The sequence below is a fragment of the Bombus pyrosoma genome, linkage group LG9 (assembly GCF_014825855.1).
Source record: "Bombus pyrosoma isolate SC7728 linkage group LG9, ASM1482585v1, whole genome shotgun sequence".
NCBI lineage: Eukaryota > Metazoa > Arthropoda > Insecta > Hymenoptera > Apidae > Bombus > Bombus pyrosoma.
Window position 1 is genome coordinate 10,804,596 of NC_057778.1, and position 26,251 is coordinate 10,830,846.

Genomic DNA, 26,251 nt, shown 5'->3' on the forward strand with positions numbered 1-26,251 from the left:
GGAATGAATTTGATGAATTTGTTCAGAAACTTGGATACACGGTAATTTGAAAAGTTGTTCCAAATTTTACTAGCGGCCCATTAATAGTAGAAAATACGTCGCAAAATCCACTCCGTATACAGAGGTGATTATTTAAAAAAAAAGTTTCACAGTATTTTGCTCGATCCGGGTCAGTAGTTTCGTAGCTGGAGTTTTTGTTACTCTCTTCTTTGCATGTAAGATCCTTCACCGCTGGTTGTCACAGCAACCTTCTGAGTACGTCGCCGAGTGGACAGAACAAAGCAGCCGCACCCTATCCGCCGAACCACCCTCTTTCCGGAAGCAAGCATCTTTGCTCGATCTGCGGTGACCGTGCCAGTGGCAAGCATTATGGTGTCTATAGGTAAGTCAGACATTAATATTTACAAATTCACGAACGAACTTAATAAACTAACGACAGTCGTATGCGAAGCAAATTTGCAAACTTTCTGAATTAATTTCCTTGCTAGTACGTTGATCAAGCTATTAAATTTCAGGACTGTGCGAAATAAAAATTTTCGAGAAAACACCTTACTTTTCTATTATTTTTTACGTATTTACTATACAAGCTTAGGGATTCTCGTAGGGTTCCTCGTTTTATGGGACCAATTTGTCAGGGTTTTCACCAATGAATACAAATCGGTCTCATTCCGGATATCGAACGATTTTTTCATCAGTCGTGACGGTCACTTCAAGATCGATGAATTCACTTTGATAACCTTGACCTCTGGATAGTTGGGGGAGGAGGGGGGGTGGCTTCAGAACGTATTAATAAATTTCGTTGATTTACCTATAACGTAGTGGTCACGATAACGTTGTCTTGGATGCAATGATAAATGTTTGTTTTTTTAGCTATCGTCACCTTCGACCTTCCACTGTCTTCGTTCTGTATCTCTGCTCGTTTGTTGTCAGACTTACGACCAGGACCATTTATTGAATTGCACTGAATGTCGTTACAAAGAGCTCATTCTTACTGCGATATCGTTGTAACGACAACAAGGTGTTTATGCCAATAACGCGGTACGATCAGATGCAGAGAGTTACAACATTTTTCCAACGTTGATTATTGAGAAAAAAATGCAGACTGCGTGGCTATAAGAAAGGAGAAAAATGAAAAATATTTGTTTCATTTTAGCTTTGGAATTGAATCGACGAATGTAACTTGCAGACAAAAAAACACTAAAAGAATTAAGAGAGAAGAGGTTGAGACACAGGATGGATTTATCCGAAGACTGAAATAGAAAGTAGAATAGTCCATGTCCCATATTAAACTGATCGATACCAGGTGACTTAGGAATAATTCATCTCTTATAAAATTATGTAACACCTGGATACTAAAATATCCCATGAATGGTGACGTATTTTTCAGTAACTCTGCATATAAAATATGATAAATAAATTGCTCTTTTTTTACGAAAAACCACTTGTCTTGACACGAAGAACACGAGACCGTGATGAATGGATGGATAATAAACCATCAATTTTTTTCTAACAACAGGTTACATATATTTTTATCGACACCTATATTATTCTGGAGTCAAAGGAATTAAAATTTATTAAAAACTTAATAAATTTCTTTTACTTTAAAATTTGCACGATGTAACGTATGATAGAAACAAAATTTCAGAGAATTTATGATGCAAAAAAGATTCGTCATGGCTTTACGAGTTCTAGAAGCTAAAAAGTACGATAAAAAATAATACAGAGGACGTACAATCTTTTTATATCTACTGTAAGAAGAGATGGACGAGGGTTAAATTAATAAGATTAATAACGACATCAAGAGACGGATATAAATATCCATTTAGCGAAATATATCATCTTGCAGAAACGAGCGTACACTGTGCAATGTACAGGCATCTTTATTCGCGCGCCAGATATCGAAAAAACAATTCGTGAAACACATCTTCGACTAGCTTCTTGAGTAGGCCAGCTTCTTTCTTGGTTCTCGTCCCTACTCATTACGGCGTGCAAAGTTCGCACGAAATTAGGAAGTTGATAAAAGCTTCAATTGGATAAGTTTGTAGCACTAGAAACGCGATTAGACGTTTTTGTTTCGAGACACCTACCGAAGACAAGAATATTATCGCGTATGCATAGCAAACATCGGTAATCTGTTGGTCAGAGAACAACCTCCATAAAGATTTGTAGTTTAGGCAAAGTATTTTTTTTTATTTATTTATTCATTTTTATTTTTAGTTCCTTTAACCTTGATGTAACTCTTACTGTTTCGACTTCTAGTCGATTATCATTCTGCCAAGGTTTGCAAAGAATTAATGTAAATAAGAAAAATATTTTAACGCACAGGAAATTCGTATTTAATGCGTTCCTAACGGATGGATCTGTCAGACGAAGAAGTCGATGATGACTCTCTTCCGTAACGCGACGAAGAATTAAACTTTAACGTCCAGGACTTCTCGTCAACGCGTTTATCGTTTTCGTCTTGAAAAACGATGTTAAGAATAAGTATATCTATAGATGTGCACACCGTAGAAATTTTGTGATACTCGACGAAAACTCGGGTTAATAAAGTTCTTCGTTTCTCTCTTTTTTTTTTCATTTAATTGGATGGAACGTGTCTGTGTGCAAGAAGAAATGATCGAGCGTTGGCTATCGAGTTTCTGAACCATTTCTATCACGTATCGCTTGCTATCTCGCTTTTAATTGATTAAGAACCAACCGATGTTCCACGTAATAGACGTCATCGACCGATTAAGCGTCGTGCGTTGCACGTGAGTCGCTCGAAAAACTCGAGATCATGAATGTGTCGTAAACGCACGATAAAACGATCTTGAAAGCTACAAGCTACTGGTCTTTCGCTTCCTTTATTTTTTCTGTCTTCTTTTTCTTTTTCTTACGACGTTCCTCTGAAATTAAAATAAAGTAACAAATTCCAAGTTTCAAAGCCTCGATCTCTTCTATGTAAACCGAAACGTCCAACTTTCTGTATTTAAATCTGAAATCCTAATCTTCCTAACCTCGCTCCGGTTAAACATTCGAAATTTCTTTATTTAAACTCAAACTCGCCCATTTAAATGACCAATTCTTTAGAAATCTCCTTGGAATTCCAATCGTTTTCAAGTCATACACACAGCGTATCACTGTGCTCCACTCCGATCGTCATCCGCCTCCCCACTTTGGGTATTGCGCGTGTGTGATCAGTGACCACGGCCGATGATGATGGTTCACGTTGCATCAGAGCCTCGACAACCTTGGACTTGCTCGCGTGGTTAGGACGACTAGCCAGCCGTAGTTCCTACGGGGCAAGGGAGGACGACGAGCCTTGTCTTCTGCTGTTCGTGCAGCCACTCTGCTCCAGTGGCAGCTAATTAAGCAATCACGGCCATTATCAGGGCCCGCGTCAGATATATCGCCTGTCTGTAAGAAACAACAATCCTTTCTTCCTTCGTTTCTTCCTGCACTTCATGATTAATTGGCTGACTGGTATTTTCTATGCACTTTATGACTTCCTCCTAGCGATGGATTTTTAATTTCTTTATTTAACGTAGTCAAAGCGTGCTACCGTTTTTCTTTATCTGTTTTCGACTACCTTTTGCCGAGGAATGTTTTCCTGTTAACGCTTTCCAGACGGAGAATTTTTCAAAAGAGGCGATACAACGGTGTAATAGCAAATGGAAGAACAAATTGGGCTAACAATATCGATAGCTGGAAAACAAGGCGCGTTGAAAAGGAAAAAAGATTGAAAAATCGAGAACAATGGATCAATAAATGCTAAAATTGTAACAAAGATAAGGAATATTGTAAAACTAAAGAGAGATTATTTTTACAGATGTCTCTCAAAATTAATCGAATCTTACCGATTCTGTCCATTAGCCATGAATTACAGCAAGAAACTCGAAAGACGCAATTTGTTACTTTTTAATCTCTAGTAATCTCTTTTTTCCCTTGTACATTAGACTCACTGCTGCTTTTTACAGCCTAAGTCCAAGAGTGGTCGCAAAGTAGTTCGATAATTAATAAAGCGATTAGGCTGATAAAACGTGATCGAGACTGTATAATTAAACGTGAAGTTATACTCGGCGGAATTAATAGCAAACTGAGCTCGTCGAAACGAGTTCTCGACACTTTGACCATCGAGCTTGTGTACAGACAGAACCATTTCTCCTGTGTCATTAGTACTAGTATAGCAAAGTTTAATTTAATTTCCTTGAGCTATTTAGTTTTGAGACTTAAAAATTACCTAAATAGATCTAAATAAACCATGTAACGTTTTGACAAAGTGAACTGAACCTCGTAAAAAGACCTGAATCCTTCTTAATCGATGTTTATTACGTACGATAGCTGTCGAAGCTTTCTTTATTTTCACAACACGATCTAAGTAGGTCTTCAAGGAGATTACGCGAGATTACGAGTTACTTTACTCGTGGAAAAACATTAAACGGTAGTAGATCAAAGAAAATCGATGTTATTCATAGGCAAATGCCGGAGGCCTTTGCACGTTTCCTATGGCGGAACTTTGGTCCATGGATCGAGCTCCTCCACGCGTGTCCCGCGTCAGACTTATTTGTCTTTCGTGTAAACTCAACGAGATCAAACGACTTTCACGGTGGTCCAGAAATTTTCTTGCGTGTCTTTCACACATTTCATTTTCTATGTACCTACAGCGTTCACGATTAGAAAGAAGTCTAAATAAGGCAAAAATGTAGAATACGAAGTGATAAAAATTCGAACGATGTAAATTGATTTATACGGTTTATTATTATTATTATTATTAATTTTCGATTACTTTTCAGAAGTACGTATCGTTTGCAATTATTTTTTAAACAGTTCAACCTATTTTATCGGCCATTGAAACTTATCGCTCGTCCAAATTCATTGCCAACGAATAAGCGTTGTTTCATCCTCGCGACAGTGGAAACGGATAGACAGAAAGCAGAAGATTGTTCCATTCGTCGCTGCCGCGTTGCTTTTAGCGGATTTCATAGCCGAAAATACGAATAAATCCTCGATAAGTCGCGTATTGTCGTGCTATTCCTAGCGAAGGTCGCGAGAGCATTTTGACATCCGTCGAGATCCATAGGATTACTATTCCGTATTGTTCTTCTTTCGCGTTCATCGAATTTACGAGCCGAACAAAGCAGAGTGTTCGATAAGAACCGCATGATCCGAACGAACGAAACATTCTATGATCGAATATTTGCTTCCATTTTACTTTTTTCTTTCCATTTTATCGTTATCCCAAATCTCTTCTCTTTCCGTTTACCGTCAAATCGGTTTCAAATTTGAATGTTACCGAAATTTCAAAATGTTTTCTACAACAAATACAACGTGCACATACAATTTTTCTACATTACAGAGTGGCTAGGAAAAGAGTATGCGCGAATATATTAAATTTCATATCGTGTACTTTCACATACAAATAGGAAAATGTAATACGTGCTATGAAGATGAAACGTATGTAGACGCTAATTAAAAAAGACTTTAATTCATTTCGGTTTGTCGCGAGGTTCTAATATGTCTGTCTTCCTCGAAGCTAACGAGGATGATAAATTTTGACGAAACTCGTGGAACGTATTTTCGAGGACCGTTTAAATTTTTAGTATTGCAAACAACCTTTCCACTTTCCGTTGTCGTTAAGATCTCGATGATGGCCAGCCATTGCCGAGACTCGTTTTAAAATTGGAACCTCTCCAGTAACAGTGGCGACATTCCGCGAGTAAGAATTTATTTTTGCTCCAGCCGGCCACAAAACATCGCGCGTATTTTCGACACGGTTTAGCGTGCCTTTCTCTTGTTTTCACTTTTAATAGCGACGACAAGTGGATGCACCTCTTTCCTTCGTGTCTTTGGATCGTTAATTTCGTTTGAAATCTCGTGGTAATTAGAGCTACCATTACGCAAGATCTTTAAATTACGAATTTCTTTGTCAACAAATGAAACACCGAATTTCAAAGAGATTTTTCTCTAATTTTCTCTATAAGATAAAAACAGCTAAATTAATTGTAAGAAGATCTCTATCGGTTAAAGTATCGGACGTGCGTTTCGACACGACTCGAACAAGCTTTTTAAATAAAAAAGTATTTATTAACTATTGCACAATATTATTAAATATTACGCGATATTGGCAAAGAAAAAAGAAGGAAGAAATAGGAACAGTGGTGATTTTTCGAATTATCCATTCTTAGTCCTCGAATTTCTCCTCTGACAGTTTCGTTGTTCTTCTAACTAAAGTTTCTTAAAATTCAAACTCGTTGACCAAATTCCTAGATCTTAGAAGGCTTAGTTACCTGGTAAGCAAATTACTGTCGCAAACATTCCATCGATTACATCAAACACGTTCCAGTGGTATAAAATTAACTAGGAAACGACATAAATTTCGTCGCGTGCCTCGTTGCATCTTCCCAAGTGCACTGTTAGAAAATACTTTCGAATAAATTTCGACACGATCAAGAGGAATTCGCGGTTTCGGTGTGTGAATCACTCCAAAAGCCAGACAACATCGACTCGTGTGTCGTAAAAAGAGTTGGAATTCGTTGGCGCGTCTTATCCGACTCCTTCGCTCTGCTCCGTTCCACTAATCCAAGGATTCTTTGAATAAAGTATCCCGGGTTTACGATTTCTTTCGCGTAATCCGCTGTCTCGGAGAGAACATCGTCGCCACCAGACAATCGAAAGTTGCAACCTGTACGATAAAAGTCACCTCGACGAAAGTAATGTTGCCGGGTGTTTGGACTTTGAGGATTTACAAGGTGATCATTACGATCTAATAATTTTCCACGGTATTTCAATGAAACGATACGTTTCTTGGGTGAAAGTAAATCGATTGTCGCAGTTCGTGTAACAAAGGAAATTTAAAAAAGACACGCCAATCTTTATACTATACATTTTACGTAATAACACACCGGGAAGACGAATAAGACGCGTTATTCGAAATTTATTAAACAACAGGACGAGTAAATATATGTATTGGGTTGTGCGAAAAATGTCTTTCTTTCGCAAACGTGTCTTTTACAACAATGCAGCTTCGTACAAACGTGAAAGCAGGTCTGTGAAATGTCGCGGTGTTTATCTCGACAGAACGAAATGGATCGTACGTAATTCGACAAAATAATATAACACAAATAACGTTGAGCGTCTATTATTTCTTCATAAGACGAAAGAAACTTTTCGGACAATCTAATAAGATTCTTTCTTTTCTTTCGTTCACGGCTGCGAGGGTTGCAAGGTTTTCTCTCGTATCTCCTAGGAACCGAATCAGAATGAAATAAAATAAGACGCACGTGTATCCTTTCCAGCAGACAGAAATCGTAAAGCGAAATCACAGTTTTTACGAACATAATCGATTACGATACGACAAGATACGCTCGAGCCACGTACGTTGCAGCATCTGTTCGTTTTAACGTACATCGACACGTACGTATTTAGAAGTGACACGTCCCAAGCCCACGGTTAATAGCAAAGTTATCACTGCTACGACCATTTAAACGCTGGAAAGATGTAATACAAGCTGAAAAATAAATGGCAAAAACAATATGAAATTCGCTTATTCAGTGGCGATCATAAAACGACGAGGCAATCGCGTTTGCCAGCCTTCTTCAGCCTCTCCGTTATCTATGCATAAACAAATCTCGCCCCTTGACTATGACATCCGGTACTCGCTCATCTTGGATCACGTTGGTTTATAGCGCTGTTCGCCAGTTCTTACGCTGCTTAGCTATCTTCTACGTTCTACGCGATAGATATTGCTAAACGAGAGTGGAAGCAAGCGAGCTTGAAACAGGTTCGCATCGTCCATTAACGTTTACTATTTACCGTCGTAACGAAAGCGAACTAGAAAAATCGGCAGAGCGTCCGATATTTCTTCCTGTTCGTCGTAACATCTTTGTACGTTGTTATAGCGGATTGATGTTAGTTAGAAAAATTGTTCGTTATGGCACTCGTCCGTTGCAGTGCGTCTTACTGTAGTAACCTTTCTCTTCTTTCGTTCGTAGCTGCGAGGGTTGCAAGGGCTTTTTCAAGAGGACCGTACGCAAGGACCTGTCGTACGCGTGTCGCGAGGAGAAGTCCTGCATCATCGACAAACGGCAGAGAAATCGATGTCAGTATTGTAGATACCAGAAATGCCTGGCGATGGGCATGAAGAGAGAAGCAGTACAGGAAGAGCGTCAACGTACCAAGGAAAGGGATCAGAGCGAGGTGGAGAGCACCAGTAGCCTGCACTCGGACATGCCGATCGAGCGTATTCTGGAAGCCGAGAAACGAGTCGAGTGCAAAATGGAACAGCAAGGAAATTACGAGGTAAATATTAACGAGAAACGACGGAGAGAACAAGCGAAAATAGTAAGAGTAGAATTGGAACAGTTCACCGCGTCGATTGTCCGGTTGAGAAATTTTATTTTTCGTTTGAACACACTCGACTTTCGATATACACCACTCGTCTTATTTTTCTATCTTTTTTCTTTCTTTCCATTCTTTTTTCTTTTTTAATTAAGAAGTTCTCAACTAGTCGTTAGATGAAAACCGTGGTTTCGTTTCATTCAGCAATTTATCGAAAATGAACGTGACGGAGAAGCTCGTAAGATTGGAACGTCAGTTTTATGCAATGTACAAGCTCTCCCGGGACGAAATCAATTTGTTCGTCGTTGGACCCTGGACTGGTGATTGAATTAATCTCGTTTGAGGTGTCCTTTATTGGCGATCTGATATGATCGTTTCGTCGTGTAATGCGAATTAAAAAATTGATCGAGTTGTGTATGCATCGATGAATAAGCTGGTCGAAATAATCGAGGACATTTAATAACGGTACAGAAGTATTTGTCTCATTAATATGAATCCATGTAACTTCACTGTCTTCTTTTTTTTCAACTTTACCAGTATCTTTTTACAGACTCGTTCCGACTCATTTTAATTAGTACGATTCCATCAATTCGTTACCGTCATTTATACCGACAGAACATAAAACAACAATTTAATTCCTTGCGAATCAAACGGGCGACTATCGTCAATGCTGGTCAGTAGCAACTTTGATTTCTATCGATAATTTGCTTTTGGTAAATGTTTTTCTTGGGCTTTTGCTTCTGGCAAGATACGTATTCCTAAAAAAAAAAAAAAAAAAAAAAAGAAGGAAAAAGAGATACGAATCGTGGATTTCGAGCGTTTTCGAGACATCGTGAAATTTCAGATTTGGATCAACTTGTTATTTGACTGTGAAAACTTAAATAAAGATCAGAATATTTGACTGTGTAACTCGAACGCGAGCCGGAAACTGTCCCCAGTTTTTCTCCGGCCACTGTATGAACAACGACGTTGTGAACTGATTTTCGTGGAATGGTTGCGCGTAGCCGTTCCACGAAACGCTCCTCCGATTAATTCGGCATCTCTTGCAATGCACAGAATGCAGTGTCGCACATTTGCAACGCCACGAACAAACAGCTGTTCCAGCTGGTAGCATGGGCGAAACACATCCCGCATTTTACGTCGTTGCCGCTGGAGGATCAGGTACTTCTGCTCAGGGCCGGCTGGAACGAGTTGCTGATAGCATCCTTTTCCCACCGTTCGATCGACGTGAAGGACGGTATCGTGCTGGCGACAGGGATCACGGTGCACCGAAACTCCGCGCAGCAGGCTGGCGTGGGCACGATATTCGACCGGGTACTTTCCGAGCTTGTATCGAAAATGCGCGAAATGAAGATGGACAGGACGGAGCTTGGTTGCCTGAGGTCGGTAATCATTATTTTTATATCGATTACAATAGATTATAGTAGAACTCCATTTATCTGAACATTGTTCGGAGTTTATATAATTGCTGCTCCGGCAGTAATTCGAAAGAAGCTCCGGGACACTCCTGCCAAACGTCAGGATGGTCACCGTGGGGTTTTAGTCGGTTTGAGTCCGACACTACCCCGTCGCCTTCCGGAGGGCGGCGGGGTGTCCGCGAGGATTTCCCCACGTTAAAAAAAAAAAAAAATAGTTTATATAATTGCTGTTCCTCTGATATTCTCTGATTTTTTTCAGTATATTACTCTTCGTTCGCATAATTAAGAGCTCACGTTCGGCCACAGATTTGATTTCAACCGGCAAAAGTCCAGTTAACAACAGTAAATGGAGTTCTACCGTATATTCGGAAGATGCTTGTTTAACACTAGGAATGTGAGATAGGATAGAAATAGAAAACACTAAGAGGAGATACTATTCAAGTTCCTCGATTAATCGTTAGTATTATTTTTGTTACTAGTTAATATTTTTATGGATTGTGTCTTTCAATTTATATTAAGCGTATCTATAAAGGATCGAAGGAATTGAAAAGTATCGTTTGTATTGCGCGTACGATTAAACTCGTTTCTCTATTTTCCCGAGATTACGTTCATTTATCGAGCAATTAATCACAAACAGATCTATAATACTCTTCAACCCCGAAGTCCGAGGACTAAAATCCATCCAGGAAGTAACCCTGCTCCGCGAGAAGATCTACGCAGCGCTGGAAGGCTATTGTCGCGTAGCCTGGCCCGACGATGCTGGAAGATTCGCGAAATTACTGTTACGTCTGCCGGCCATCCGATCCATCGGATTAAAGTGTCTGGAGTACCTGTTCTTTTTCAAAATGATCGGCGACGTGCCGATCGACGATTTCCTCGTGGAGATGCTAGAGTCACGATCGGACCCTTAGGAGCAAAAGGTGTGCCGCGTCTTGGGGCACACCGATTTATAAAGAAAAAAAATAACGGAACATAAAGAAGGACACATATATATGTATATATACATAGATATATATCGACAAGAAAAGAAAAACAAATAACAGCACTCAAGATATATATATATATATATATATGCGTGTGTAAGAAAAGAAATTCCCGTTGGTAACTCTAATACGCCTCTCACGGTGGTTAAAAAACGAAAAAAAGAAAAAAAAAACAAAAAGAAAAATTGATACTCTCACAGAAGTCGAGTAAGGTGGAATTTACTTACGTTTCTTCTTCTTCACCATTTTATTTATATCTGTTCGATAACGCATTATATTTGATGTAAAGACGATCCTTTTCTTCGATTCGTATCGAGAGCATGCCGGAAGTCGAGCAACGGATAATACACTCCCGGAGAACAAAGAGACCCAGCGCTTTTTTAAACGATCGATTCAATGAAATTTCCAAGCTCTCGAAGTCGCTTATTTATACCTTGGAACGATCTCTCTCTTTGCATTCTTTAGTCTATGACACACGTCGAGTATGTGTGTCATGCCATCGTATGTCCGAGCAAAGTTCTCACGCGTGACGATTTCCTACCGGATATTGCCGATCCTTGATTTAGTCTGGGCTTCGATTGCGCTCACGTCGAACTGTTTACACTCTGCAACCACGTGGAAGTTCCTAAGACGCTGTTTTCTCATGTTTCTTCTTACCTTTTTGTTACATCCTCTGTTACAACCTGTGTTATCTCTTGTCATCGTTGACGTGTCAGTTTCAATCTGCTTCGCCAGTCTTTCAGAATACATATATAGTTGTACAGACGACACGATTCTCCAACGATCTCCTCCAGTTTTGTATGGATTGCGGTCCTCGACGTGGGTGCAATCCGTAATAAGCGTAAGCTTATCGGGTATTTTTACATTCCAACGCTGCCTCGATTCGGATCGTCATTTGAAAGAGCCACGATCGCATCTAGATATATTATTATTATTATTATTATTATTATTGTCATTATTATTATTATTATTATTATATTATTATTATTATTATCATTATTATTATTATTATACATACTTGCATAAAACGGAAACGTTTTACACGTGTGTGCACTATAATACGATAATTTATTGTTTTGTATTTTAGAGTATAGAAGAAAAAAAATAAAACTTACTAATTCATTATTAATTATATATGATTATATATATTATAATATTTCTTTTTATATATATATATATATATATTATATGTATATATATGCAGCTTATGTCTGTAACAAGAAATATTGAAATTGTAACATATGCCGTTACAAAACCGGTGAATAAATAGTGCGCTCGATATATCAAGAATCATTGATTCGTACATACTGTTGAAAGATAAACTGAAATGCGAAAGAGGATTTCTTATTAAGGACGATTTTTACTTTTGGTATACAGCGAACTCCATGGAATTTTTCATATAACTCGTTTATTAATATTTTTTCGACTTTATTTGATAGCGTTCGTTTCGTTCGATAACAATTTCTCATTACGTGATTGCATAATGGCGAACAGTATAAGTAATTCGATAGTATATTGATAATGTACTAAAATTTACTAGTTAGTGAAAATTTTCAGTTTTTTCCTTTGAATTCAATGCATTGTGAGATGTAAAATCTTTAAAAAAAGGAAAAGAAAAAAACATTCAAAAGATGCGATGCTTTCGATGTATAGTTTATTATTTAAACCTAGATATATAAGAATTAATTGATCAGTGACAGGACTATGATAGGAACCTTACCGTCGTTGTTAGTAATTCACAAAACACTTTTTATGATTTGAGCTGAAGGATGTAAGAAAATAACAGGATTTTTAACGAAAAGATCCATATTTTAGTTTTCTAGATTTTGAGTTTTACTAATTTTCTACTTTTAAATAGATAAAAAAAAAAAAATGTTATGAATTGTGATCGATCTAAATTTGTGGCAATAAAGAATCCAAATTTTTATATATTTTATTCTTCTATCAGTAAGTTAAGAAAGAATTTTTAAAAATATAAATATATATTTTATAATACGTATTGAAAGAGTCTTGATGCATTATTCGAAAAATGTATAAATAAACATTTATTTATATTTTTCTTTTGTAAGATATTTCGAAATATTTATTCTTTCTAGATTGTAATTCGATTTTAAGATTTTAGAAGAGTGAAAAAGATTTATCTTCTTAGTGTCCTTCAGTTTTAGTCATCTACATAAATTACTATAGTACTCTAGAAATCGTAAGGAATGATCACACTTACTTCGATAATATAAATTATGATAATATTAAAAAATTATTAAACATATTTCTATTTTTGCGTGAATGCTTACGATTGTTAGTTGTTGGTTATTGTTATCTATTTGATGAGAGTTTTTAATGTTATGCATACCATGAGAAAAAACAAACACATTATTAAATTCCCGATTTTTTTTTTAATATTACTGGAGTTGCTATTCATTTCAAACGCCTGTTATATCTAACTGTTTCTTTTTCTTTTTCTTTTTCTATAGTTCTCTCGTGCGGCACACAAACACAGGATAAACTTTTTTCATAGTTACTCGATCCAATTTCGACGATTTCAAATAATTTCCAAGAATAAATTCACTTATATTTATCACTTATATTTATATGTTTTGTATAAGATAGTAAGAAAATCGTATTACAATCTCTGTAATGTCAATTTTCTTGGTGTTTTATAATCCAGGATGTAATGTTCTGTTTCTTTACATCCATACTGGAAATATACATCTCGACCAAAATTACCTCTGAATGAAACGCGTTTTGCGATCACCTCATCTAATTCCTCGATACGTGTAATAATAGTAATAATAAATAGTAATAATAAAAGAAGATAAGCAAGTGAAAGACCATTAGGAGTGGCGGGCGTGAATGAAGCTACCTGTGAATGAAGTTTCATATAAATATATAAATGTTAAAATGATGATATCTATACATACGTATAATAATATATGAACATATAAACAGAACTCTTTCACAAATAATAATTGAGAACCTCAGTAGCGGTCAGTAGAATAACAAAGATAATGGCAGAATTTTTAATGTCCTATGATTAGACGTATTAAAGGTAAGAGATTCAACATGGTGAATCTTGGAATGTATTGGAGCAAAAAATCTATCAGATGATAGCATGCTTCTCTAATGAAGTGCTATACACAAATCGTGTACATGATTGTAATCAATGTAAACTTGATGCTTTTGCCATACTTCTTTGAACTATTATAGAAATCGTACGATGCTCAAATTGTATGTAGTGATGTTTTACTTAGTAACAGTGTCCTAGAACGAATGAATGCGGTGCGTTGCAAACCTTCTGTACCATCATGAATATTAAAATAATTGGAGAATAAATCCTTACGTTAAATTAAGTATGTATATTTTTCGTCGTCATTTGGTACTTAGGAATACTTTCTATGTAGCTAATTGTTTAGATGGTTAACGATATACGTCCATGCTCTGTATTTTATATTTTTATATTTTTCTTATACTAAAATGAAGATGGATGTTATTATTAAAAATTAGAATTTTAGAATATCAAATCATGGTATATTATGGTAGTATCAAAGAGGTTCCACACGCACCCATTCTGCATAGACCAGTACAAATAAGTTTAATACTAATAGTAATAACGAATAAAATAATTGTTTGACCTTACTGAATCGTAAGGTACATCCCACTTAAAAAAGTAGCAGGTGTCCTACTAAATACTGTACCTTTGACGAACTAAACTAAAAAGCCAGAGTACTAAAAACAAATCCTTCTGTGTGTATAAATGTCAGAAATTTTCATGTATCAATATGAATGCTATACATTAATAACAAATTAACTTACACAACTGCCATTGTGATTAACTATTTTTTGAAACATTAGCATGGTCCGATATTACATGTTTCATCTTTCTTCCTTCAAATTGAAACAATGAGAAAAAAAGGAACGATTCCTGTGAAATTGTTATACCATTTTATTAAGTAGATTTTTATAATTTGATTGTACATCATTGAATTATGCGCAAGACTTGTAATGTTAAGAAGGTTAGTGAACAAAACATTTATCATTTATGTTCGAAAATATAATAATCATAAATGTATGGAATAGCTTTCTAACATAATATTTCACTTGAGAAATCATTATTGTATTAACAGCTTAAAGGTACTTGTGAATAACAATTTTTATTTCTATATGGCTAACACAATTTATTATAACGAGATCAGGTATGTCAAATTGTATCACATCATTTTCAACACATTGTTTGAAATTGAGATACTAATTCATCTTAGTGCTTAGTAACTAATGACACTATGGTTGTGCTCGATAATTAAAGCAATGTCTATATGTGCACATTTATGAACGACGAATGCGTACGTACATAAATATATAATTGTATGTACGTATATTTTTTGGAGTTCAATTTTACTATCTTTAAGCTGTAAATGTCAGTTTTCGAGTTACTCTGAAGCGATAATTAATTCGTATATACCTATTGAACGTTCATTTACTAAACGTACGTGTATGTATATGTATACATTTACGGCTGTGTACATACGTACATACATATGAATTATTATTACATTATTAAAATACGCTTTTCTATGTGTTAACATAACACTTTTTCAGGTAATGGCACATGAAAACGTATTTGGAATGTGAAGAGTTCTATATTGGATCGGTAACTGTTTTATAACGAACGAGAGTAATATATTCATAAAAGAATATGCGTAATAAATATGATGATGACGATAACGATGGGTACACAAATTATATAAATATAGAAAACAAAGAGTGTAAGAGAGAATGCGATAGTGAGAGCGAGGTTGTTCATGGAAGAAACGCGAAGAAGTCGTATTATGAATATACTTGTAAAACAGTATGGCTAATAACAGTCCTTGAGTAAAAAAATATAATGTATGGTCTTGCGCCAAGAGATAAATCGTCTATTCTGACTTGTCTAAATATAATATTTTTATGAAGCAAATTAATAATTGTTTGTTTTACTATGTACCTGTATTATTACGGAAAGTTAATTTAAACAATTAGATAATCAAAATAAGAACACGGCTCGTAAGCAGTACTTATGAAAACACCTTTTTATTTGATGGACATTATACAGAGTATGTTTCAGATTTAATTGTCATCCAAGGACATTTCTTTTTGTGTTAACAATAATTAGACGTGTGTTTTGATATTTTCATTGCTGCAAACTTCTTTCCCCATCTTCCATTTTTGAATCATAAATTAAATTCTCTAATAAGTGACCAATAAAAAAAGTAGAAAATATTACAAGCCTACAGGGAAATCAGACCCAGATAATACAATCGAAGGGATAATATGTCTCGTATATCTTCCCTTCATTAAAGTCATATGTACAATTATTAACTCCTGTAAGACCTGGAGTCTTTGATTGTTGTTGAAATGAATAAGTTAACTGCATTATAAAATGAGATTGGAAGTAAAATCGTGTTTTCCTTTTAACTAAATTACACAAGCTTTTCAGCGTGTGTACAGTCTTCATTTGAGTTTATCTGGAAAAATGTACGAAAATTAATTTCATTTTTGCTGTGTATTTAATGCGTTTAATAACGAAACTTTGTTTATTAGTGTATGGCTATAATAGACGCTACGTCGAGGAAACGCACCACAGCGGGAATCTGATCACCATCTTTCTTTTACATGTTTGTGCAATGCCAAATACAAATGACTGAAGTATAGGCATGAATTAACATGTTTATATATTTAAGTCTATTTTTGAATATTATTAACACAGTTACACGTACATTAAGTGATTACGATATTAACGAAATACAAGTAGTAAATGTAAAACTCACAATATTTTTTCCCACAATTTCTTCAATACCTAAAATTATTTAGAACTTTTGTTCCTCAAGACCATGCTTGAATAACATGAGTACAGGCACAGATTCACCGTCGATCTCGCGGTATTCCATTAATGCAACAATACCATCGATATCCATAGATTCACCAGTGAAAAATTGTAGGTCTTTGAAACGACTTAATATGTCTTTCATTACTTTATTTGTGTTTGTTTTGAAAACTTCCACTTGATCAGGTGCTTCCTCTTCCAATTTTGCTACCAATCTAATGAAAATTGCATTATTAATATTGCTTTAATATTACTAAAGTAATAGTTTACACTGCTATAGAAAAAATAATTACTTTTTCATATAATCCTTCAAGTACAAGGTATAGGATTTTTTGTCTGTAAATGCAAAAGTTTCTTGCAGCCGATGATTCATAACTACATCTACACCGGATTCCACCGTTTCTTCCGTTCCTTCATCGGCTTCTTCAGCAGATGGGTTGAATCCAGCAATATCAATGTCACCTGATTTACGAGTGACTACCTAGTTATAAAAAGATTTAAATAAAGATATTAATACAACGAATATAATATAAATAAGTATTCAGACAACTATATAAGTTTAATACACATTATCCAAATACAATTTAAAAATAAGAGTAAAAAGATAATAGGTACCTTGCCATATACTTCATATACAACATTATCAATCAATTTTATTTTGTAGGTGTCAGAAAACATTTCATCACCTGAAATATAAATTTTAAAATAAAAATATGACCTTCAATGTAGTATAATAAATTAATTATATAAAACTTATATTATTTCGTAAAACTTAATTTTATAAATTTTGAACAAAGTAATTGTCAAACCTTCAAAATAATCATTTTACTCCGGTAGAGTTAGTTTAAAGAACAGTTAATTTAAAGCAATAATCTCTACTCTCCCTTAAAATATGTGATTAGTGCGAAATGTATCATTTTGCTATTGAAATGAGTCATTTCGAACATATGGAGAGGTTATAAATTAGAATATTAAATATTCAAGCAGTATAATGTTTCTATAATATGAAAGACCATTAAAAACATGTTTAACGATATATTTTTACATTTACACAATTAAAATCGTAGCCAGGAAGCATTTTATAGTTATTACACTTAAAATTTTGATCCTCGTGATAGAAACGTCACTGCAAGTCCGTTTGCAATCAAGTGTAATATTTTATTTCTTAGTATATGAAAAATTTTGAAAAAATATTCATTACACGTGTTATTTAATGATATTTTAAATTTACGTACCAGTAAAAATATCCTTGTAAATCTTCATGTTGGAAGATGGAGAAAGATTCAATTACAGCTAAACTAAACAAGACTCACTCTCCCCGAAAGAACGAACCGGAAGGGAGCGCAGTATTGAAAGATTGCAGCCAGCTTCACTGCATTCTTTTATCTTTTACCTGTTTGCCAACATAAGGATCTAAAATCATTATACGTATTCCGGAACAAGGCATATCCGGTTATTTTATATATGCAAAAGAAGTAGTTTATCAATTATACAGATTATATATTTATTTTATTGTAATTAAAAGTAGACGCATTAAAAATAAATGTATCATTTTAATCTCTCGAAAATAAATCTTTGATTTATATTTTCTATGCTTTTAGTTTTTAAAATATACTAATAATGTAATTTAATAACAATTTATAATTAATAACTAAATATTAGTTCATTTATACGTTATTTGTTTAATATATATAAATAAAATGCATGAATATCAGCTATAAACTAAGTCGAAAGAAATTGTAAGGATTCAAAAAATCGTAAGGAACATCAATTTTCAAGTAAGACTTCACTAGAAATTGTAAGTGTTTTGCATAATTTTGTTTCGTTCTGCTTTGCTACTCCTGTTAATAGTGTAAAGAAATATTTAGGCACATTTTAATGCTAATGTAAAAATACAATAATGTATGTTACATGGTTCGGACAGAATCAGAGATACTCTATTTATTTCTGTCTATCTCGTAGAACGGGATTTTTTCTTGTCTTGTATCTTGATTTTTTCAACTCAAAGGATAGACGGTTTTCCCTAGCGAGTGTTTAGGCCTGTTTACATTACCGTGGCTAAAATCGTGCTAACTCCGATAAAATTTTTATTTTTAGTTCCGGTTTATAAATTATTGCATATTTTAGAAAAATTATCTTTACATTTATCTTTAATTTTTTCTTTATTTCAAAAAATGATATATTGCAATTAAAAAAATTTATTTTAATACTTAACTTTGTAATTATTTCTCCTATTTGTCATATAACTTATATAATTATCAAATGTAATTTGATTTATTACTTTAATCGGAGATTAGAATAATAAAAAGAGGAGAATTTTATTCAATGCAGTAAACTGTGAAATTATAACAAGCAGCCATTTTCAAATTTCATATTGATGCAATTACCGTTTTCATTCCTAACGGTTACTTCCTGTTTCCGAGAAAACAGACCACGTTTGACCGTCGGTTGAAGTGCATCTCTGCGGAATTGATTTCTCATTCAGGTCTCAATAAGTTTTGAAAGCTCGTATCTCATAGTAACAACAAACATGGAGAACGGACAAGGAGAGACAGTTTTTAAAACAGAGACTCAAACAGAAACTAAAACAGAGGTTACAGGCGAAACTAAAATAAATGATGCCAATGTCGAGGTTAAAGACGAGAAGCCGGTTTCTGAGGAGCATTCCCCAAAAGTAAAATCTGAGGAACCATCTAGTGAACTGTTAGAAAGAATAAAAAATCAAATCGAGGTAGTATTTTATTAATTAACCAATTATTATAGAAATAAGATATCCATTTATTTATATCTCATGATTCAATATATGTATAGGTATAGATATATGTAGATATTCTTGAACGTAATTAAAAAGTTCAATTTTCATAGCTTTCTTATGACATAAATGGCAACAATACAATTTAATTAATAAAAATTTCCATATTTTTAGTTCTACTTTGGAGATGTCAATATGCAAAGAGATAAATTTCTCATTGAGCAAACAAAATTGGACGAAGGATGGATTCCTATGACTATTATGTTAAATTTCAAATTGTTGGCCTCCATGAGTAAAGATATCAATGTTATATTAGAAGCCGTAAAATCAAGCGAACTTATGGAAATATCCGAGGATAGAAAAAAGATTCGTCGTTCTCCAAAGCATCCTTTGCCAATATATAATGAAGAATATAGGAAGGCACAGGAGGCCAAGACAGTTTACATAAAAGGATTTCCTTTACAGGACACCACTATTGAAAAGCTTAAAACATTTTTCAGTGCTTATGAACCATTTGATAATATCGTTGTAAGTATCTGACTCTTGTGCAATGGATGTATTATTTTCAGATCAGAGTGAAAAAAATTTGCGAATAATGCTTAGATCTTCAGACCATTTTCTTGTTTAATAGATGAGGAAGTATGTGGATAAAGAGAAGAAGTTTCAGTTTAAAGGTTCCATTTTCGTGCAGTTCAAAACTCTAGAGGATGCAAAAGCCTTTATGGTTAGGGAATCTGTAAAATATGGAGACACTGAATTAATTAAGATGTGGTCGTAAGTTAATCAGATTATATATCTCTGCTATAAAAGTTTCAGTAATATTTTGTACTTAATTTAATACTCTGAAATTTCAGATCTGACTATTCTCAATCTAAAACACAGGAAAGGGAAAGCAGGAGACAAAAGAGATCGGAAATGAAAACAAAGAAAAGTGAATCTGTTGATATGGAATCTGTTAGTATAGAATTCGTTATTTTATACATTTATTTTCATAATTAAACATAATGACAAAATGTTCAATTTTTTAGGAGAAAACGGAATGTAATGATAAAGAGAAAGAAAGCGACAAGGTAAATCTATTTCCAAAGGGTTGTGTAATACATTTTACTAATGTACCTGATGAATGTATAAGAGAAGATATTAAGGAATCTCTAGGTGAATTAGGTGCGAATGTTGCATTTATTGATTTTAATAAAGGTGATGCAGTGGGATATGCTCGATTGCAGGGAGAAAATGATGCAAAAACAGTAATTGACAAAATGCATGAAAGTAAAGTGAGTATTTCAAATTATTTTTTGTTATTTTTAAGTTCATAATATTATATTTTATTTTGTGAAAATTTTTTTCATTTATTTTATAAGATATCTATACGCGGTAAAGATATAACCTGTTGTGTCCTTGAGAGTGAAGAAGAAGAAAAATATTTTTTGAAAGTGAGAAAACAAATGGCAAATTCTAGGCAAAGGAATTTTAAAGGAAAGAGAGGCAAAAAAGGTCAGTAGAATGGTGTACATAAATAACTTTTTTTTTTAAATAGTATTGTTCTTGCTCCGTAATGATGCTTTGCCATGCTAATACTGAGAGATCAGTTTTCTGGATCTCAATGAGTTAAACTTACAAATATCACTGAACATTTCATGATTACAAATTTTACATGTCGTCAAAATGAAGCATATGTAAAATTTGTGAAAATTATGTTGTAGGCCGTAACACACGAGTAGCAAATAAAAGACATATGACTGACAGCAGTGATGTGATTCCTACCAAAAAAGGGAATAATTGAGTTGAATAATTCAGAAATATTATTTATCCTGGATAAACCAAAACTTTTATAATTATTCAACTAAACATGTATATTAATCATATTTTTATTATACAGATACTTATTGTATAAAATAAGAAAAGATAGATGTTACACTACTATGTATTCAAGATAGATAAAACTATCTTAAGCGCATATTCTTTTGTTATGCTTCGAGCAGTGTGTATTATTTAAAAAGATAAAAGTACAACACCGTTTATATTTGTAAATTGTACATTATTTCATAGTCCCACGTGTAACTTAATACATTCTTAGTTTATAAGGATATGAGTAATTATATTAATTGGAGATGGAAATGTATTTAGAAATCAGCATTTTATTGTTTTACAGTGAAATTTACAAAGATGTTTCGTCTATTCTGCTACTTAAATTTCACTGTTATTTGTTCAATAATCCCGTTCACACAATTTAACGAATAGTCACAATGTGCTGATGATTCATACCATTCGCAAACAATACTTGATGAGTATTCCTTTTCTAATCTTTTCTTTGTGAAACGGTGTATTGAAAATAATCGAAATCGATAGTACAATTACGCGACACCGTGCATAGTATGATTGCTATCTAAAGTACAACGTTATGTCCTTAATCATACCAATACGCTTTCATTACTTCATGTGCCTCAGAAAATGCGTACAATCGATTAGATAAATTCGACTATATTAAACAGGTGTTTTTATCTTTTTACATGACGATCGAAATGTCGTTTGCTGTTATTCGTGATGCTTTTCTTCTTCCGAAGAAAAACTTGTCTGTTAGTAGAATGATTGTATTATGTAATATGTTTTTGATAATCAGTCTGGATTACGAAGTATGTCAGGGAACAAATTTATAAAAAATTAATAGTATCTTTAAAATGAAATGTATGTACATATATAGTATCGGGAACATTTAATTTTATCAACTAATGGAAGAACCATGACCATGAGTATCTGTTTGTACGAAAATTATGATGAAATAAGCTTTGCTTTTAATTTAGTTAAGAAATAATGTTAAAACATGCGTAATATAACGTACAATAATTAAAATTATGTAAATGGTATAGAGACTTGAAGTACCTGAAAAGAAGATAAATCCCTTTATAACATTATAATTTACACCGAGCTTTATAAGTCCAATTTCTTCGTTAATTTTTAATGTATGTGTAACACAGACATCAGATTCAGCTTAAAAAATCCTATAAAGACGAATGATATTTGCATAAACGTGGGCGTAATCTCGCCTTAGATTACTTGGTCGAAGAGGTGTAGATAATATTTAATTTAAAGGAAATTGTGTTCCACTTTATGATTACGTTTTGAGCACATGTTGTCACTAGAGAACCATCGATACTTCCGCAAGTGCAGTGCGAGTTCCACTCAAATTGAACCATTAAACATGTAATTTCCTTTTGTTTACTTTAACCCAGAACTTTCACACAACATTCGCATGAGATTCTAATGCGAATACGAGAACCGATCTCTTTCAGTATCGAGTGCTTAAATATAAATTTTTTTAGGTTTTGTTTCTCTTTTTCTCTTTAAATTATTTTAAATAGTGAGCGATGATATCAATATAACGAGGAGGCAACGCAAAATTGACAGAGTTCTTCAACTTCCGCTTTATACTATTTATATGTCACATAATAAAGTAGAATATGTATATTCATAGTACAAATAAAAAACAGAAATAAATAATAATTCCTATTCTTTAATAAACAAAGACGAATAATTTTCAACGACAAATGAAACTAACATAATGATTTTTATCTATAAATTTTGTTTTTGATTTTTAAAAAATATTGATATTGATCACAGTGACACTACGAAGTACAATTATCATCATTTAAATTTTAGAAATCATTTCAGACGACCATTCTCTCATACAATTTTCTACGGATCGTGTTACATAGACGTTATTTAATTTATTATCTCTGTGCGATTTTGTGCACGGTTTCCAATACCTGGAATAGGAAAGACACGAAACCATTTTTAAGTTGTATACACAAACGCAAATAGAAATTTTTCATGAGCCCAGCGTCAGTTATACCAGGAGTTACTCTAATTACATGATCATTATGTCAGCTACGAGAAGAACACTTGAAAGAACACTGATTGTGAACAGTTACAGTGTTGACTTATGGATTTTTATCATCGATTCTATTCTTCGTTAAATATACTGTCAAATTAAACAATCTTAGAGATACGACCTTTTTTCAACTTTTGTCTACTTCAATATGTGAGATAAATATCATAGTCTAGAATTTACTTTACTTTTTAAGTGTAAAATAAAGAACAAATAAAAAGAAAAGATATATCTGTTAGATTTTAATTATTCGACAGTATATTTGTAGAAAAACGAAATCGGCTTCCTAGACACTTGATTTCGTAAATGTTTCATTCTCAGTTAACGATACAGTTCTTGTGGTCAAGCTAAGTATTTCTCGACAAGAAATTAATTAGTTGAAATTTGATGAACTCATTTCGAATCGCTTTGTAATACAACTTTGATAGCATTCCATAGAAGAAACACACTGTATCCTGCAAAGAAATACACTCAAAATGGTCATAAAGTCTTACGTGCATGATAGAGGAACACTCGTAGTCTGCTAAGTCTTCCTTTAAAGCACTTTGTCTTTTCAGTGACATATGGCAGTTATCGCTGTTTATACATCAGAATAATTAGAGAATACTTAACATACAATTGAACGTCGCTTTAGACCTCATCGTTCTTTAGAGTTTCCTCCAACAATTGTTGAAAGTAACACCAATAGTCTTCACTCTTCATCGATATCTCACTGCAACTCAAACGGATAATTTTCTTTGTCAACCTGTGCTACGTGCCATAACCAGACACTTGTTAATCCATATTCTCGTAAACTTTTTCAAAACTTAGACTCGCCAGTCGCCGCAAAATCTATGAAAGTCACCTTCTTGGTTTTCATGTTGCCCTCTTGGGGCAACCCCTAATGCTATACGGATATCTCTTGTATTTGCACACGTTTTTTAATAGTATTGGTGCCACTAGTAGTACTCAAGGAGCTGGTCGTTCTCGTGGGAGGTTTTGGAGGAATGGGATCCTTATGGATGGCGTTGCTGGTCCCGTGGCTAGGTTTCTGTTCACTTTTAGGCTGTTCATCGACATCCGTCGATTGACTCTGAGCAATCTGTTGATGTTCCTGGATCGAAGGGCTTCTTGCAAGGGTAGTATACGATGGTGGAGGTTCTTGCGCCGGCCTAGGACTTTCCGGACCTTTCATAGACGACCTGGTAGTCATCGGTAGTGATTCTTGCCCGTTTGGCGTGCAGTCTATTGCGGCTCTCTTTTTGTCACGACCCCTCTGATAGTAAATACCGGCGAATAGCAACATGTTAAGCACCAATAAAAAGCAACCGACTCCTACGGTGATCGCTAGGGCTGTAGTAGTACTGTAGTAATGACGAGAATCTAATCTTTGTAAAAGTTCAGCGTCGTCTTCTGAATCGTCCAGAATAGGAGTAATGTCTTCGGTGATACTGTCATCGCCTGTAGATGTGCTGCACGCTGTTGTCGATGAGGCGCTCATCTTCGTTGTCGCTACAAGCGGCAGAGGAGTGTACCATTCGTCTCGAACTGGTCCTGAAAGATTCAACGCTTGCATTCTAATTACTCGATTCGTTGGGTGAATTAAACGTTACTTACATCGTGTATGTTAGGGACAGGTTTCTTTTAATTTTAATAATTACATAATTGAATTTTTTTATAATACATAGATATAATAATTTCAGTATAAAATGTAATATGGCAAGCGTAAAATATATACCGGTATTCGTGCCAGTATAATTGAAATTTTTCGTTCCTAATATTTTTATACAAAGTACTAGTTAATAATATTAACTTAGATAGTAGATAGTATATATTTCACGCGAATCGAAAACAAAATGTATTGCCTTTCAAATTTAAATTATTTGAAGAAGAAGCTTTTGGTTTCTTACCTGCATAAAAGTGGTCACCTCTTTCTCGAAAATGATGATGCCGCATTGAGACATCGTCGTCTCCGGGTCGATGCAGTTGTGGTATCAGATTTAGCCAAACTGCCATTTTATGGCCACGGTAGTGGCTCTTCATTTTCGGTTTCATCGCTGAAACGATTAATCACCGATATTATTCACTAATTACATACAGCATATAGTACATATACGACATTTCGAGTATTTAAATCAATGAAAGAAAGAGGATAGGAGGAAAAGAAAAGATACGTAGCAGGAAGAAACTCACCAATTGTGAGATACTGTTGAGTACCAGTCTCGTATTGCTCCCATGTGAGACCACGGTATCGCGTTTTCTCCTTCGGTGTCCCATAATCCACCGATTCGATTTTGTGTGGCTCGTTCGGATTGCCGGTTTTCGCGAAATTCGTGAAAAACGTGAGAACTGCCTCGGCGACGCCCTGATCCTGTCGGGAATAATTCCGGGGAAAGAAAGCTCCTCCAGCCACCAGTGGCAACCCGAAGATATACGGTATATCCTCGCCACGAATGCTGCCCAGACGCTGAAACAAAATTATTTCGTTCGTTGGTGGCATGTACGTGTAACGTTCGAAACCTGCGGCAAATGCTGCTCAAAACGGTATTCAATATCGATGCCGGAAATTATTTTCAGCTACAGATAACCATTATCGACGAGAGAACTCTTTCTTTTTTTGACGAAGGAGTTCTTTTTCCTCCACTTTCGCCCACTATGATTTTTCGTTAATATTACTCATAATCAGTACCTGCAATTAGAAGAAAGAAATAAACGTGAAAATCCCACGATTCGGGAATCAAATACGCGCAAACTCGAAGACCAAAAGATTTAGAAGTTTCAAGATCTAAACACCTAAAGATTCAAAATGAACGTCTCATACTACCTTTTCAAACTATCTTACGCCTTGAATTATTACAACGTTACCCAGATAATTCTCAGAAACAGCGATTCTTTCATTTAATATATAAAGTGTCGCGAAAGTTTGCCCGAAAGAAAATTTCCGCTCAAAAATTACGCAGATTAACGACCGCGTCGTTCGTTATCGCGTTTTCCTTTCGAGAACAACTCGATGACAGCGAAACAAAAATTCCTGTCGGGCCAGCTGTTCGACGATTAATT

At 34.5% G+C, this 26,251-nt stretch overlaps 4 protein-coding genes, 1 long non-coding RNA gene and 1 other non-coding gene across 19 annotated transcripts in view; 4 read left to right on the forward strand and 2 right to left on the reverse strand.

Moving 5' to 3' along the window:
• Window positions 1-15,672, forward strand: part of LOC122571038 (retinoic acid receptor RXR-alpha-B) — a 67,282-nt gene extending 51,610 nt beyond the window's left edge. For 8 of the 11 annotated variants that reach the window (XM_043734227.1, XM_043734224.1, XM_043734223.1 and 5 more), the window contains 4 exons: window positions 221-382; window positions 7,971-8,277; window positions 9,373-9,698; window positions 10,372-15,672. In XM_043734227.1, the coding sequence (XP_043590162.1) occupies window positions 221-382; window positions 7,971-8,277; window positions 9,373-9,698; window positions 10,372-10,645 (1,069 nt within the window). In that variant the 3' untranslated portion in view covers window positions 10,646-15,672. Of the gene's footprint in view, window positions 1-220; window positions 383-7,970; window positions 8,278-9,372; window positions 9,699-9,993; window positions 10,155-10,371 lie in introns of those variants that run through there. The other 3 variants (XM_043734226.1, XM_043734225.1, XM_043734228.1) reach the window with 3 other exon arrangements.
• On the forward strand, window positions 393-2,567 carry LOC122571041. The gene is made up of 2 exons (XR_006317935.1): window positions 393-1,303; window positions 1,388-2,567. It is a non-coding gene; the product is annotated as an uncharacterized LOC122571041 (long non-coding RNA).
• Window positions 15,673-15,755: 83 nt separating the features above from the next.
• Window positions 15,756-17,963, reverse strand: LOC122571040 (translationally-controlled tumor protein homolog). The gene is made up of 5 exons (XM_043734229.1): window positions 17,810-17,963; window positions 17,190-17,260; window positions 16,868-17,055; window positions 16,519-16,789; window positions 15,756-16,215 (listed from the first exon to the last, which is right to left on the reverse strand). Exons 1-4 carry the CDS (start codon window positions 17,835-17,837, stop codon window positions 16,558-16,560), a joined length of 519 nt encoding a protein of 172 aa, XP_043590164.1. The 5' UTR covers window positions 17,838-17,963; the 3' UTR covers window positions 15,756-16,215; window positions 16,519-16,557.
• A 1,027-nt stretch (window positions 17,964-18,990) lies between these two features.
• On the forward strand, window positions 18,991-21,357 carry LOC122570751 (la protein homolog). Its single transcript, XM_043733555.1, has 7 exons — window positions 18,991-19,305; window positions 19,501-19,854; window positions 19,958-20,100; window positions 20,181-20,280; window positions 20,355-20,600; window positions 20,688-20,820; window positions 21,030-21,357. The coding sequence occupies exons 1-7, from the start codon at window positions 19,105-19,107 to the stop codon at window positions 21,107-21,109; spliced, it is 1,257 nt and encodes a 418-aa protein (XP_043589490.1). The 5' UTR covers window positions 18,991-19,104; the 3' UTR covers window positions 21,110-21,357.
• LOC122571277 lies at window positions 20,877-20,961 on the forward strand. The gene has a single exon (XR_006318013.1). It is a non-coding gene; the product is annotated as a small nucleolar RNA U6-53/MBII-28 (small nucleolar RNA).
• Window positions 21,358-21,493: 136 nt separating the features above from the next.
• Window positions 21,494-26,251, reverse strand: part of LOC122570748 (neuroligin-4, X-linked-like) — a 223,234-nt gene continuing 218,476 nt past the window's right edge. For all 4 annotated transcript variants that reach the window (XM_043733545.1, XM_043733546.1, XM_043733544.1 and 1 more), the window contains 3 exons: window positions 25,385-25,658; window positions 25,102-25,248; window positions 21,494-24,745 (listed from right to left, as the gene is read on the reverse strand). In XM_043733545.1, coding sequence (XP_043589480.1) covers window positions 24,099-24,745; window positions 25,102-25,248; window positions 25,385-25,658 — 1,068 coding nt within the window. In that variant the 3' untranslated portion in view covers window positions 21,494-24,098. The remainder of the gene's footprint in view (window positions 24,746-25,101; window positions 25,249-25,384; window positions 25,659-26,251) is intronic.

Excerpts from the sequence above, each read along its gene's own strand:
- LOC122571040 (XM_043734229.1), bottom strand. The coding sequence starts at position 17,837 with ATGAAGATTTACAAGGATATTTTTACTG. Across the intron at positions 17,261-17,809 it reads TTACAAGGATATTTTTACTG|GTGATGAAATGTTTTCTGAC; the intron begins GTACGTAAATTT and ends TTTATATTTCAG. Across the intron at positions 17,056-17,189 it reads TATATGAAGTATATGGCAAG|GTAGTCACTCGTAAATCAGG; the intron begins GTACCTATTATC and ends TTTTATAACTAG.
- LOC122570751 (XM_043733555.1), top strand. The coding sequence starts at position 19,105 with ATGGAGAACGGACAAGGAGAGACAGTTTTTAAAACAGAGACTCAAACA. Across the intron at positions 19,306-19,500 it reads GAATAAAAAATCAAATCGAG|TTCTACTTTGGAGATGTCAA; the intron begins GTAGTATTTTAT and ends CCATATTTTTAG. Across the intron at positions 20,601-20,687 it reads ACAAAATGCATGAAAGTAAA|ATATCTATACGCGGTAAAGA; the intron begins GTGAGTATTTCA and ends TTATTTTATAAG.